This window comes from Panthera tigris, chromosome D1 (genome assembly GCF_018350195.1).
Source record: "Panthera tigris isolate Pti1 chromosome D1, P.tigris_Pti1_mat1.1, whole genome shotgun sequence".
In the NCBI taxonomy this organism is placed as follows: Eukaryota; Metazoa; Chordata; class Mammalia; order Carnivora; family Felidae; genus Panthera; species Panthera tigris.
The window spans coordinates 88263531-88279479 of NC_056669.1; the positions used below are offsets into that span (position 1 = coordinate 88263531).

General features: G+C 44.5%; 1 protein-coding gene across 17 annotated transcripts in view; it reads left to right on the top strand.

The window, feature by feature from the left end:
* The window catches only part of CD44 (CD44 molecule (Indian blood group)), a 91018-nt gene extending 76914 nt beyond the window's left edge, over positions 1 to 14104 (top strand). For all 17 annotated transcript variants that reach the window (XM_042958586.1, XM_042958587.1, XM_042958589.1 and 14 more), the window contains 3 exons: positions 2093 to 2164; positions 4474 to 4552; positions 10941 to 14104. In XM_042958586.1, coding sequence (XP_042814520.1) covers positions 2093 to 2164; positions 4474 to 4552; positions 10941 to 11145 — 356 coding nt within the window. In that variant the 3' untranslated portion in view covers positions 11146 to 14104. The remainder of the gene's footprint in view (positions 1 to 2092; positions 2165 to 4473; positions 4553 to 10940) is intronic.
* The last annotated feature ends 1845 nt before the right edge of the window (positions 14105 to 15949 follow it).

The window sequence follows — 15949 nt, forward strand, 5'->3', positions numbered from 1 at the left end:
CCTAGGAGCTGGCTGGAAATGCAGAATCCCCAGCCATCCCAGGCCTGCTGCGTCAAGGTCTGCGTTTTAACCAGACCTCCCCCCATACTGGGTGTGCACTGAAGTTTGAGAAGCTCTGTCCTGGACTGTTCTTCCCACAGTTGAGGCCAGTTGAATGATCTCTGTGCACACGTCTCAGGTTAGCTCTCATCTCCAAACTACAGTGTCAAGTGTCCCTCTTTGCAGAACTGGCTTTCCTAGCTAGCCCTACCCCGGCTGGGTTTGCAGACCTCTAGGGTGCAAGGTGAGGCCTGCTGCATCTCGTCCATCTTCTTTGGCCTTTGCTTGAAGTGAGAAGCAGGTGGGCGGGAGCGGTCTCTTTTGTCTGACTCCTGCTCCCGGTGTCTATTGTTCAAGTAGGAGGCTTCATCTTGTTGCACACACACCCCGATCTTTCCTTGCTGGGAGCGCTTTTTTTGAAAACCGAAATCAAGAGATTAAGATCCATTAGTGGCCTCCTTTTCAAATATCGAAGGCTGCTGTGAGTCCGAGAAAGACCAGTGAGAGCATCTGCACCACTTACATGGTTTTCAAGCCCAAAGATCTCCAGGGTGCATGGCCCACATCCAGTCACCTGCACAGGCGAAAACCTGCCAGTGACCAAGGACTCTGGGAGGCGGCCAGAAAAAGCACCTTGGACTCCTTCTCAAGTTTGTAAAGTAAGAGGCCACTCTCAAAGTGACATGAGGTATGTTGAATGGCCAGAAGTCTAGTCAGAATTTGTTTTGTTCCATTTCAAGGTTAACAAAAACAGGAGATTGTATAAACAGGAGTCGGCTGCTCTAAAATAACCACCAACATCGAGATTTCACTGTCCACTCTGCACAGTCTAAAGTTTGACTGTCCTTGGAAATCTTCATGTACTTCAAGCCTGGCCATCTTCATGCGTTGCTTAGCCAAACAGACTGCCCTGATTACTTTTTTGTCTTCCCTCGGTGGACTTTTAGAATTTTGCAGTGGGTTCCCCGTTGGTAGGGGGAAATAGTTCATTTTCGTGGGATGTTTTCACATTTTGTTCTGAAGCAGTGGAGGAGGCATAAAAAACACAAGCAAAAAAAAACCAAAAACCAAAAAACAAAAAACCAAAGCATTAACTCAGGTGAGTCTCTTCACAGATGTCTTAAAAGTTTCCTTTAAAACATGATGACTCCCTCATTTTGATGAGCCTCCCGTTCGGACTTGTGGATGCTTTGTCTTGCAACACTCCCTTCCAGTTTGAGCTGTTTTGTTTGTTTCCTTGTCGTGTTTTGTAGTGGTAGAAGATATTCATTCTTCTGAAAAGGCATGTTCCAATAACATAATAGCGGGGACTCTACTAGGGTGATTTTTTTCTAGACAGAAAGGGTCATTATCCCCTAAACCCTTATTTTTTTAATATTTATGCTTGTGTCCAGGAAGACACTCACTGCAATTGTTAGATATGCTTCGGAGTTTCTGGAGCATATGAATCCTCTAGGGATCTTGTTAAGATGAAGATTCTAGTTCAGTAGGGGTGAGGCCTGCGATTCTGTATTCCTAGCAAGCTCCCACATGGGACACCTCGGCAGCTGGTGCAGGGACCCCACTTTGAGTAACAAGGTCCTGAATCAGAACGGAGCCTCTGCACACAATTCCCATCTTTGTGTCCTTCTTTAAACCTCTGTAAATGACGGTGAAGTGGATTTTATTCTCATTCCCATTCTCCGAATGAGAAAACTGAGACTTGGAGAGGGTAGCTTGACTCAGCAGACATTGCTGGCAAGAGGTGGAGGCAGGACTCGAACCCGGGACTGCCCTGCCCTGGAGCCCAAGCTCTGAAACACTGTGCCGCACCACTGGTGAGAATTCTCCTGTTCTTGATGAAAATAACACTTCCAGACCTCAGCCTTAACCAAACCAACTTTTCTGGGGAGATGTCTTTCGTGTAACACTTTATAAATGTCTGTGGCTTGAATCTATAAATAGCTGCGCAGTGAGCAGAACGTAGAGAGGTTGGCCCTGTGTACTGCTCTGTAAGGAGCTCGTGGTCACGCATTCCAAACTTGGGTTGAGAGGTGTTGTTTCTTCCTCTCAGGACACACAAGTGGAAGTCAAGAAGGTGGGGCGAACACGACCTCCGGTCCTAGGCGGAAACCTCAAATTCCAGGTAAGTTTCAATCTGTGAAGCGAAAAAAAAAGGGGGGAGGGGACTAAAACACATTCTTGGGGCACCTGGGTGGCGCAGTCAGCCGAGCGTCCAACTCCAGATTTCTGCTAGGTCACGATCCCAGGGTCGTAAGATCGAGCCCCGAGGGCTCCACACTCAGCATAAGCCTAAGGTTCTCTCTTCTCTCTCTCCCTCTGACCTTCCTTCACTCACATGTGCACTCTCTCTTTCTAAAAAAAAAATAAATAAATAAATAGAAAAGCATATTCTTTGCAAGCTCAAGGGTGAACGAGAGCACTTGGTAGGAACGAATGAAACTCTCTTTTCTCTGGGACCCGTAAATTGAATGAGCTAATATTCAGACCTGTTCCTGGCCTATCCCAAAGAAGTGACACGTTAGTTACTAATGCTTCCTTCCCAAATGACTGACTCTGTGGACTTTATGCCGTATCCAGGTCCTTCCTATCCCCGCCCAGTTTCCCCTTAATTTCTGGGTTTGGGGTGAAGCGTGCGACTTTCCTCTCACACTGCAGACGGTGAGGAGATATAAGGGCCATGTGTGTGGAGTGGAGTGAAAACATTCTTCTGATCCCCAAACTGCTTTTTCTCGAGGGACAGTCTTTACTGATCCAGACAGAAGAAAGTGTCTAAATGAGTCACATTGCGGGGTGAGGAGGCTGGGACCCCTGGCTTTCCTGACCATCAAGATTTAAGGCACTTGAGGCAAATTCTTGATCTGATTGACTTGGGCTCAAAACCGAGCATTTGGTGGGGTGGGGATGGGGGCGGATTACAAAGAAGGAACGGTTTTCCTAGGGTTGTAAATTCTCTTTTTAACCTTCCCCTCTTCAGAGGCCTCCAAGCTGAGCCTCCCTCGGGGAAAGGGGAGAGTGTAGGAATCACTTCATCCCCCTGCCTCGGCTTGCCAGAGCCCTCTCTCTGAGCTGGGAGAGGAGCAAATGGAGAGACACAGCGGGCTGCTGGGGATGTGGAGGTGGCGGACGTGAAATTTGCAATATTCTTCCCTGCTCTAGCGAGGGTGAATGTGAGGCATCTCAGAGGAAAGACCAGAGAAAAGAACAGAAATGGTATCTCCTGTTGGCCTCCCCACCTCCTGATGCCACCTCCCTCCCCAAAGTCACCTAACCAGGTGGAGGTCCGGCAGAGGCAGTCCTGCCCTGGACATGGGAGGAAAACCAAGACTCTCAAAGACGAATGGATGACCTATGACTTTGCACTCTTCTTGGTTCTTGAGCTCTAGCCCATTGCACAGACACACAACCCACTTGGCAAGGGAATTGATTCAAGTTGTCAAGTCATGTTTTTATCCCATTAAAGCTTGATTTTAAGACCTGTATATAACACTTTAGTGGTCCACAAGTAATACATGATTACTGGAGACATTTTAGAAAATTCACACCAAAGGACAAAAATATAAATCATTTCTTATCTACCTCACCACCCAGAAATATGGTTACCATTTTCATATATGTCCCTCCCATCATTTAAAAATGTAATTTCTATACAAAAATGTAATTACATCATGCATGCTGTGTAGTAAGTCACCACTCCCAACTGGTTGCTCGTTAAGTTTCCAACGTCATTAAATATCCTTCTCCTGTTATCAGAGCCCATACTATAGTGAGTATACCCTAATTTATGTAACTGATCCCTTACTGTTATTTTAGGTCATTTTCAACTTTCACTAATATAAATAACACAGCAGTGAACATCTTCATAACTAATTCTGAGGCGCTGTAAATTCCCGGAAGTGTAACTGTTGGCTCAAAAGTATGCACATTTGGAAGGATGAGTTTTGCCTAATGACCACCACCCTGCCCTGTTGAATGTGCATAAGTTCAGACCTCTGCAGGAGTGTCCTTTATCTATCCACTAAGTACATGGTCCCCTTTTGTGTTTCTTCATAAAACGTAAGGTTCTTATATAGGAGAAGAATGTTCCTTTCAAGGGAAACATAAATGTCCTTTAGTCTGCTTAATAATATTGCACCAAAAGCTTTTACAAGTTTCTGCAGGTGATTCTCTGATTTTCTGGAGACACGCCTCTTCTGGAGGAACTTGAAAATTCTGACCGGTGATAAGAGTTTAAAACAAGAGGTCTGTTGGGCAGACGCCTATAGCAGAACTGTTCTAGTATTATCTGCCAGTTGGCGAGGCCGTTTGGCCAGACTCAACCTGTGGTGCTGAGTGTAGTTCTTGTTTGGACCAGGTCAATTTATAAAGTGCATTTTTGTTTTTATAAAGTGTATTTCCCAAGCTCACAGGTGTCTTTTGGTTCACTCTCACCAGAATGGCTCATCATCTTGGCCTCCCTCCTGGCCTTGGCTTTGATTCTTGCCGTCTGCATTGCTGTCAATAGTCGAAGAAGGTAAGGGGATGCACCTTGGGGCCTTTGCTTTGAAAGGACGTCACTTAAACGTGGGCTTTACGTGCTTGCTATTCAGAGTGTAGCCCCTGGAACCAGTGGCCTCGACACTCTGGGATCTTGCTAGAAATGCAGAATCTGGGGCCCCACCCAGATGTCTTGTGTCAGAATCTGTGTCTTGACAAGATTCCAGGGATTTGGGTGCAGTTCAAGAAGCCCTGCTTTTGCACATTCTTTAGATAAAACAGACACTGTGATTATTTGGAACATCACTTTTAAACAGTGTGGAATCTTTTGAGGTTCTTAATTTTTCAGGGTTGAACCCTTGGAGATTCCATCTGATGAAAGTTACAAAATATCTCACTGGGAAGGCATAGGAGTATGTACTCATTCATTGATTGATTAAACAATATTTAGTAAATGCATCCACATTGCAAAACTCGCTGTATAAAGATCTAGGAATTGGTCATCTTCTTTAGTCTGTCTAAAGCCCACAGAACCTTCTAGAACCCTTACCTAAAATAGGCATTGGATTTCTATGGGTTTCTTATTGTTTTCGTTTGTTGTTGTTGTTGTTGTTTGTAACGATACCGTTTTCTCTTTTCTGGGAACTATAGTTGAAAGGATTTGGGTTATTGCTTAGGAAGAGCTCCCCAACAGTCTATGAAATGATGAAGAATTTTCCTTAAAAAAGTCTGAATAAAGACTGTCAAACAGCATCTGGGCCGTTTGTATAGCCTCAAAGATCCCTCTCTCTCCCTGCCTCAACCAAGGCCTATCACGCTGGAAGTTATTTAAATAATACATATACCTGATTTAGCTGTGACCAGGCTCAAGAAGTAACACCACCTAAAGTGAAATGAATGGAAATAGTCATTCTGGCAACAGAGGACATGAATTTTGACAGGGTACATAGTATTCTACAAGTCTAAATTTCCTGCTCAAAATGCTCTAAAGATGCATTATTTTCCCCTGAGCATATGTAGAGGAACATTAAACCTTCTGTAAATGTCCCTTGAGATTGCTTCTTATACGGTATAAGAATCTTATTTCCAAGTAGGGCTACCTTTATTGTGTCACTAGATCATCTAACAGGCCAGAAAATGCCCCTAGCTTGGGGAGAAGATCTGGGGAAAATGCTAGGATGTTTCTTGTTGGCTTTTGTAAAGCAACAAACAGCTAATTCTATTGCCATGTGCAGCCCATGCAGTATCTCTCTCTGAGGAAATCAAATAATGTCACTTTACCCTGGTACGAGTTCATAAAAGTGCTGTATTAAAGTCAAGAACTGTTGCTCTCTGTACCTTTGAGAGAATAATAAAAAAATTACTCATGATAGCCAATTGTATAAGGAACAAACACTAGGCAAAGAAATCCGAAAGACCTCCTAGAAGCCTCTCCTGACTAAATGGAAAGAGATTTTGTTTGCTGAATTTGAATAATGTGACTTGAGGGAGCCCTTACAAAGAGTCTTTATACTCTCCCTCAGCCTTCTTGTTTTCTCTTAGATTACTTTTGCTCAATTAAAGATGAATTTCCCATTGTTGAAAATGAGTCCTTTTGTTCCAGGGCCTAGACTGTACCCCTTCTGCTCACATATACACATATACAGCTTTGCGCATGTTGCCATAGAAACGCTGGCCCCGGATGCCGTCCATGTGGGAAATTCTTCAGAGAAACATCTCAGCTGTCTCTGAGAGCAGCTGGAGTCCGTACAGAGGGGCTGGTTAGCTCATACGTCACTCCCCATCATGTCAGCTGCAAAAAGGGGCCTCACGGCTGCCCTCCCCCTTGTCCCAAGACCGGTAGTCACCCTAGCAACAGGCAAACAGGGACACGCGGGATCCGGCACAGCGAGTATCTCACCGGGAAAGTAGCTGCTTGGACGCCTTAAATTACTATGTCCTGATTAGATAATCTAAACCAGATTTGCCACGCAGCTAAGAGGGTGGTTAACGGCTGCACGGGCCCCTTAATGTGCACTGCGTTTCTAAAGCCGCAAGCCCATTCCTAATCCTCTTAAAAGGCTGGGGCCTTTCTGCTTTGAAAGTTACATTTGAGAGAGATCCAGAATCCTATTTTCATCAAAGAAAGTTTGGTGGAAAGTAAAGACCTGTGACAGGCTTCCATGTATTTAGCAGACATCTTTCGAGTAGCTCCTCTGACTCCGTGCTGGCGAGGAAGAAGAGAAGACTAAAAGTGGAAAGGGTGCCGTCCCGTCCCAGAGAACCTTAAGGTTTAGCGGCAGTGTTGACTTATTGGATCTGAGTCAGCTGATTGAGAACATACTGTGTGCCAGGCACTGGTGTAGGAATTTTGGTTAAAAGACGGAAGTGGAAAAGCAGTTCGTGACGTTGGCCTGCCAGGGTTGACCGCGGGCCTCCACGACGAAGCGATCTGTGAGTCACGCCTGCTAAAGACGCCGATTTAGGGGTCCTATTATTGCTGTAGCTTTTCCTGCCTCCACGTCCTCTTTCCTTGCTGTTGCTCATGTAACCAGACTTCTTGAATTTCAGCTTTCCAATGGAAATCGTACTTCATTCCATTTCCTTAAGAGCAAACGGTTGTGTTAGGAGTCAGTTGGGTTGGTAGATAGCGGATGGGGCCCAACAGAAGTTAGGTGTCTTTCCCCTAAAGAATTGATTTGACGTGTATGAAGAGGAGAAAAAAAAAATGAGAGGACCTTATGAGACAAGGTCTCACAAAACAGAAATGATTCAAGGATGTTTGTCTACTGACTGTGCAGAAAAGGCCTTCACCAGCTGTCTGCGTCAGGGGAATAATCATCTTTTCTGTAAACAGTCATATGCCCTCTGCTTAGTAGGTCCCCTCTAGAAAGCTCCATGGTTTAGAAACGCCTTCCTTCTCTCAAGCTACAGGCAAGCTCATTGCAGTGTGTGTCCATCCAATGTCATCCTGTCCTCTGTAACAAAGCTGTCCACTAGAACTTCAGTAGTGATGGAAATGTTCTACATCTGCCCTAACTCACGACCACCAACCACTTGTGGCTCCTAAGCCCTTGACGTGTGGCTAGTTTGACTGAAGAGATGAATTTTTAACTTTGTTTACTTTTAATTGGTTTTGCATTTCAATAGCCACGTGTGGCTAGTGGCCACCATACCGAATGGCACAGCCCTAACACAATGCAAAACAAATCTCTAAATATCTTTAAGGTTTCTCAGGTGGAAGAGACCTAAGAGCAGGTGTGAAGCTACTCCCCTGTAATCTTTCAGGATACATTCCTCCATGCCCTAAATGTGTGCTACCTGGTTTCCCACCCCACCCTCTCCTGGTAAGGCCCCAGTATGGCTCCTTCCGTATCTCGTGGTCACTGTTTGCTCAACGGATCGATGCCTGAGATTTAAGGAGAAAGAAGATGAAGAGGGATGCGATTCTGTAGAGATCTCTGACCTTTGGAGTCAGAAAAATCTAAGTTGCAGATACTCTGTTTCCTGCCGTAACTAGTCGTGTAGCCTCGGACGGTACCCTTGACTTCTTGGACTCCGTCTCTGGTTTTACATAATGAAGAGGTTGGGCTGGGTGACCTCTGAAGTCTCCTCAGCTCTAGTGTTCTTTCTGAAATAACGAAGAAGAATGAAAAACTTAGAGCTTGTGTTTTTAAAGTACTTATTAATGCTTCTGAGTTGGTGAACCGTGAAGATTTTGAGAGCGTGGTGCTCTCAGAGAGGCATAGACTCTCCCGCCCTTTCCCCATACCTCGCCCTGTGCACCTCTTTCATTGGCCGCTTCTGAGTTCTATCCTCTTGTGATAAACTGGTGATGTAGTAAGTTTTGAAAAAAGGACTTATTGATGCCTAGAGCCCCGGATATTGGACTAGTTATTTATGAGAAGCATCCTGTCCTCCTGGAAGAGCCCAGATAACAGAGACACATAAATCCAAAGGGAAAGGGGGGGCAGGACAGACCCAAGCACAATATTTCTGCGCCCTACAGGTCCAGTGTTACCCACTTTTAAAATCAGCTTTGTTTAGTGGCGCCTGGGTGGCTCAGTCGGTTGAGCATCCGACTTCAGCTCAAGTCATGATCTCACAGTTTATGAGTTTGAGTCCCACGTCAGGCTCTGTGCTGCCAGTATAAAGCCTGCTTTGGAGTCTATGTCCCCTGCCCCGCCCCTGCTCTGCCCCTCCCCAGTTTGTTCTCGCCCTCTCTCTCTCTCTCTCTCTCATACACACACACACACACACACACACACACACACACACAAATAAACATATAAAATAAATAAATAAAATCAGCTTTGTTTAGACTAAATAATATGAATCCCAAACTCCTGCCTGTGCACCGTTTTTTACAATTATTAATCACTTTCCTACAATATTTCATTCAACTTCGAAATCACCCATTAGGTCAGCAAATGGGATTTGGTTTAATGAGACACCTTCCCTCCAAAGAACACCTGAGGTACCATTTGAGAATTTAAAATAATGCAAGCAGAGTTCCACCTTCAGCCTTCTGGGCCATCTTCACAGTAAATATAGTGACCAGGTGGAGACAGCCAGAAGAAACAAGCAAGACCCAAATTCTTATGGCTCTGGTTATATGAACAGCGACAGCCAGTGCTTCTCGAAAATTTCCTGTGTTCCAGATTCTGTCCTAAGTGCTTATCCAAGGCCTTGGCTTTGTCACCCCTTTAGTAAGGGCAACAAATAATAGCAATAATGGACTCATGTATCAGTGCTGGGCTTTGTTTCAAGGGCTTTCCACAATCCTATGAGATTGGTACTCTTAATAGCCTGATGTTACTGTTAAGAAAACTGAGGCTCAGAGAGGTTAAATGAGCTGTCCCAGGTCACACAGCAATAAGGTCTCAAAATCAAGTCCCTACCCTTGTCTATGTGGACCGCACAAGGCGCAGCCCCACAGATTTGCTCCAAAGTCCAAGCAACCCTCCCTCCGCCCCTCATCAAGCACGCATCATGCCAGAGGAGACAGGATCTACCTCCTGTTGAGGAGGTATAATTTCTATTTCCCCAAATAAGAGATTAAAGTTTATGGCCTTGGCAGTTCTAGAGGGAATGGCCCATGCTCATGAATAATAGACGCTTTGTCTCTACAACTCCAAACATCCAGCGGCAAAGAGAACAATTCCGACTTCATACTGTTTCCAAATCTCCAGATGGTTGGCAGCATGAATAGAGCTGGGCAGAGCCCAGGCTTCTGGTCATAAAGGCGTAGATTTGAATATTGACTCTGTCTGTCTGACTAGCTATGTGACCTCAGGCTAGTTGTTAAACGTCCCTGGACCTCAGTTTCCACTGCTGTGTGACTAGAATAACAGCTGCATTGCGGGATTGTGGTGAGGATTTCATGAAATTACATGTAAACCGCCTGGCATTCAGGAGGTGTTCAATAAATGCTAGCCCATTTCGCCTCTTGCCGGCCCCACTAGTAGTTGTGAGTCTCTGCAACTTGGCTTCCGTCAAGCAATCTGACTTCTAGATGTGCGGCAGGGATCCTGTTACAGGAAAGAGGAAGTATTGCATCAGGCTGGGCGGGGGAGGCAATGCTACAACACCACGACCCGGGGACACGATCAAGGTCATGCTCTTCCATAGAAGACCTCCTTGCATTCGAATCTTAAGTAATGTTACTGAGAACCCTGGCAGCAACGGTGAACAGCTTGCCTTATATAGTTAAACCTGTGTCCAGGGTTATGGGAAGTTACCCAGTGTTAACCAGTGAAAATCAATACGGCCTTACCCTTGTAGGAAAATGTTGCATTTTTCTCAGTCCGTGCAGTAAGAACCCTGGTAAGCCGTGTCGCCCGGGGAGAGGAAGTAATGGACTTGGTTGAATACCCAAATCAGAATGATGTGTAGTCATCATGTTTGTGTGCATCGAAGTCTGCAGAAGTTGCTAAAGTGCCTAAAAAAAGGCAAATGTTGCCATCGCGTAGGAGGGGGAAGGAGAATTAGAACTCAGGAGTCAGACACAGAAGGGCCGGAATCGCGATTCTTCTATGGCAGAATAACTGGGGCAAGTTAGTGCGTTTTCTGAGCCTAAGGAGCTCTTCACTTGCAATAGGGGAACAGTGCAAAAGGGGAACAATGCTGTGACCGTGGATTCTCAAACTCAGGGGTGCATCAGACCCCTGGCGGGCTTATTAAACCACAGACGTTAAACCCACTCCTGGAGTTCTCTGATTCAGTGCATCGGGGGTCGGGATGAGCATTTGCATTTCTAACAAGCTCCCAGGGGACGCTTTTGCTGCTGGTTTGGGGACTCGCTTTGAGAAGCACGGGACTGTGAAGAGTCAGTAAGATGAAACCTACTGTGACCGTCGAAAATTGTCGTGATGGTGATAGTGGTGACAATAACAATGGTGGTGTGTGTCATAGCACCTTCTCACATGATTTTTTTAAATTACTAGGTGTGGGCAGAAGAAAAAGCTGGTAATCAACAACGGTAATGGAGCGGTGGAGGAGAGAAAGGCAAGTGGACTCAACGGAGAGGCCAGCAAGTCTCAGGAGATGGTGCACTTGGTGAACAAGGAGTCCTCAGTGACCTCCGATCAGTATATGACAGCCGATGAGACGCGGAACCTGCAGAATGTGGACATGAAGATTGGGGTGTAGCACCTACACCGTGGTAACCTGGGAAAGAAATGGCAATTGGAGACACAACCAATTCGAGGAGCTGGGACACTTCACAGATGCAATGTGCTACTGATTGTTTCATTGGGGGATATTTTTTTTTAGTATAAAATTTTCTACTCCTTTTTGTTTTTGTGTTTTTTTTTTTTTAAGTCAGGTCCAATTTATAAAAACAGCATTGCTTTCTGAAATGAGGGCCAAATTAATAAGCCACAAAAATTTAACTGTTCCAGTTCCCACCTAGAAGCCTCCATCCCCTAGGATATGCTATGCATGGCTTCTAACAAAAGCCACAGATACATCTTTCTGATCCCCAGCCTTCCCTCCACTCCCCCACCTAGGCAACAGCCACCTGCCAAGGACATCCCACAGGACTAAGAGGGATTTGTCCCTGGGAGGAAATTTGGATGGGCCCTTATCCCCTCTCCTGCAGCCCATTCCCTGGGAATTTCTTTCCAGCGGGGTAGGGGGTCAGAATGTACTGGTTACACATCCCCTTCTACAGACCTGGAAATTTTTCAGATGCTTCTGGGGAAATACCCAAAAGGTGAAGCTATTTATCTGTAGGAACCTATTTATCTGTTTTTGAAATATTAAACCCTGGAGGTCCTTTGATCAGTATGATTCTTTTTTTTTTTTTTTTTTGGTTACTTTTTCAGAGGCATAAAGGGTTTAAGCTGTTCATAATAAACATCTGTACTTCTTCCACCATAACCCTTTGTGCTGTGATCCTTCGGTTTTTTTAACCAGCAAGATCTGGTTCCCAAAAACTCATCAGGAAGATGCGAGAAGGTCCTCCTTGAAAGTCTTCATCTCAGAGCCACTAAGCCCCCATTCAGGTTCACTCAACCCAATCTCAACGAACATCAAGGAAGAGAGCGCTATTTTATTTCTGAGGCTTCAAAGACTTTCTCCTGTCCTAGCATTAGAATTAGGAAAGGAGAAGCTTCAGCTGCCTTTATGTGCCAATGGCCATTGTTTTTCTGCCCTGAAAAGGCTGTGAAAAGTGACCTTATGGTGCATGACCTACCATTCGTGGCACCCCATTTCATAGACACCCAAGTGCTGTCCAAAACCAATATGGAAGTACCTTTTGATCTCTTGTAGTTAAAAGAGAAGTCAATGGATATGAAAGAGAGTCCAACAGAGGGTAGCCAACTGATTGGCACAGGTTGGGGAAGAGGGGAGAGAGCTGTGTAGATCCTGTTTATTTTTATGGCTGTATTTGTTTATACTCTAACAAGCCAGTTGTCTTCCCCTGATGCAGTTGCTACTCAGGGTAAGTCAAGTGCCTGGGAAGTTGCTCAGAAGGTTACAGGTCTTCCTACCATTGGAATCTTAGCACTAGATAGGCAGGTGTCTGACCAAATAAGAGAATAATGGCTTTATCCCTTGCTTGGTGGTCTATATTCATAAGTTGAGAAGGTCCCATTGGTCCTGGAACTTCCAAAGGTGACTTGTAATAGAAGCAATTGTAATAGAAGCAATTGAATCTATAAAGAACTCCTATAAAATGGGACCTCTTACCTTATGCTTCCGTAGAAAGTCATCTGTTGCCAAACTGATGTTTAACTGGCAATGTTTCTAAGACAGAAAGGGAGAGAGAGAGAGAAAAGAAGAAGAGGAAGAAGAAGAAAAGAAGAGGAAGAAGAGGAGGAGGAAGGAGGAGGAGGAGGGAGAGGGAGAGGAAGGAGAAGAAAATAGCTCAGAAAATAAGTCAGGGCTGGACTTCTACATGGCGTGATTATGAAGTATCTAATTTTAAAAGAGATGCCCACTTTGTGCACATTTCCAATTTCTGTTCTCCCTTTTCCACCCCCATAACCTCTTCCCAATCATGATCTTTGAAAAGTCCCTTCTTCTATGTGAACATAATTGGTCAGTTCCATATCCAGCTGTCTGGTTTTCTTTTCATTTTCAAGTTGGAAGGAAGGAAATAGACATACAGCCACTCTGTTGTCACAGCCACTACTGTCCAAGTGCTCCCTGCTTTCCAAGAGCAGAGGCTTCTCTGACAGGTTCACGCCAGCTCTTTAGCCACTCCGGGATCCGGTTCAGGAGAGCTATAGCAGGCTCTTGCCTGTCCCCAGATTCTCTTTGGGGCCATGGATAGTGTGAAAAGGCTCACAGCTAGGGATGATTTTCCTTTTCCAGACATTGCCAACAAATAGGCTAAGATAAGTAATTGTTTTCTATTTCATTTTAGAATCAAATATGACTTTTCCTTTTATTATTGTTGTATTTCTTATTGGATATACTTCTGTGTTTTCAAGATAGGAACTGGATAGATAGGTCTAGAGCTTGCGTCCCTTGGCGGCAGTACCCCTGCAATATTGCCTGAAGTTCGTGGAATAAGAGATAATCTCTCCCATTAAGCTGAGAGCTTAAGATGCAATTTTGCCTATAATTGTAAATCTATTGTGTCTCCTGGGAGCTGCTCTTAACACTGGGTGAAAAGTAAAATGGGGCAAAAGACACCTTCATATCCACATTTTGCACATCCTAGCCTGGCAGAATGGATTCCTCCAGCAGACTCTCTCAAAGTTTTACATTGAGACCATGATGCCACGAATTGATTCCATAGCCAATGTTTGTTTAGTCAATGCTGGTACCGCAGAGGAGTGGGAGAAAGGAGTCTCTGACTTTTCTAGAAATGTCGAGTATACTTAAGAATAAGAATGACATGGTCCGTGCGACTTCATGTAATGGGTATGCCCTTTTATAAGCCATTTGTGTTGCATTTTTAAAGGCTAGCTCATTGTTCATGCATGTACGGCGACCATTGTTACTTTGATTTTTCACAGCACATCCTTCCTCTGATTTTTGTATATTTATTGATGGACAAGTGGTAACGAGGAAAGCATGATATGTATATTGTCCAGTTGAAAGCACTTATTGGAAAATACTAAAAGGCTACTATTAAAAGGCTAAAGGAAATGGACTCAGGAGTCTCTGATTTAAAGGGAATGGACATCTGGGAGGGGCAAAGGTATGATTATCTGGCGGTCTGGGTAATTGAGAACCACGAGGTTGAAAGTTGTGAAGTGCCTGAAGCTGTACACTCATTTGATGGTTTCTAAAAATAAAAATCGGTCACGTGGACTTCTAGCACGTGAGGGTCTTCTTTTGGAGAAAGTTTAATTTTCTATAGTAAGTGTGTGGTTCGCATAGCTCACAGTAAAGATATCGTGAAGTGTTCTTTAAAAAGCTGAGATCTACTCCTGGATTTCCAGATAGACTAGTGAACATACCTCCATTCTCTCACGCAGGCCTCTGAAAAGACAATGAAGAGATATCCCAAAGTAAGCCAGTGGGATCAAAGAGAATGGAAGAAGAGACCATAGGGAAAAACAATTTGAAGCTGGAAAGTGATAGCTCGTTAGTAACTGCGCAAATTTGGAGAAGGCGAATCCTAAGCCAGCAGTGGGGAAGTTAAGAGACGAGATTTGTGAAGCAGAACTCCTCTCCCCGGACAAATCTCAGAAATTGGCAGCATTAGCTACCTCTGGAATGTGCTAGAGAAGATGGGGCTAAAATTAGGAGGATGGGTTTAAAGTCTATTCAAGAATGCAGTTAGGACCCCAGATCTCCCTCTTCACTCGAAGGGCCTGAGTGACGATTTTTTCCCAATCCCAACCGATGACCGGAAGGCTATTCTCTGAAGAGAGCAAAGTCTCTGAGGGGCAACAAGGCATATCCAGTTGACATTAGAATACCACACTGAGATGCGAAAACACATAGAAAGAATGTTGAGACCCCCCAGCCTTCTCTCCCAGCTTGGCTTCCAGACCAGCAGACAATCATGTATCCATCAGACAGAAGTTCAGTCTTCCTGGGGAAGCCGATAAGCCTGAGAGAAAACTCTACAGACGCCAACATGAGCGTTCCCACAAGGAAATGGCTCAGCAAAGCAAGCTACGCTGAAGAGCACATCTGAAGCCACACCAGGCACATAGGGCTTTTGGCTTCCTATGGCTTCTTACACATCAGAAGTAGAGATAATTCACAGAGAAGAAAACTTTAAGAAACGTCATTAATAACCTCCTTAAGGTAAGAGTAGAGAGTGTCTCGAGAACACAATGCTAGGGTAAAAAGAAACACCGAGGGAATGCCTACAAAAAAGGAGCTCTTTAAACTCAAAAGTACAAATTAAGAACTAACCTCAAGAGAAGGTTTGGAAAATAACGTTGAAAAAAATATCCCAGAAAACAGAGAAAGGCAAAGCAAAGGAAACAGGAGAAAAGATAAAAATAGAGAACCATTCTAGGAAATCTAATATGCAAATAATAGGAGTTGCAGAAAGAGAAAACAGAAAATGAAGAGGAAGAATTGGGTTTTTTAAAAGTTTTATTTATTTATTTTGAGAGAGAGAGAGCGAGCACAAGCGAGGGAGGGGCAGAGAGAGAGGGAGCAAGAGAATCCCAAGCAGGCTCTGCACCGGCAGCACAGAGCCTGATGCAGGGCTTGAACCCACAAACTCTGAGCCAAAACCAAGAGTCAGATGCACCGACTGAGCCACCCAGGCACCCCAAAGAGGAGAAATTCATTCAAGAATAAATCAAGGTTTCCCAGAGTTGAAAAACATGAATATCCAGATTCAAAGGACCAAGTAAGTGCTTGGTACAATGGATGAAAACAGACCCACACTAAAGCACATCATCTTAAAAATTCATCACAGTTGGGACAAAGAGATTATTCTACAAGCTTCTAGAGAGGGGAAATTGAGAATATAGAGGATTAAGAAGAATAGAATCAGGCTTCTCAACAGCCCCATAGAAGACTGGAA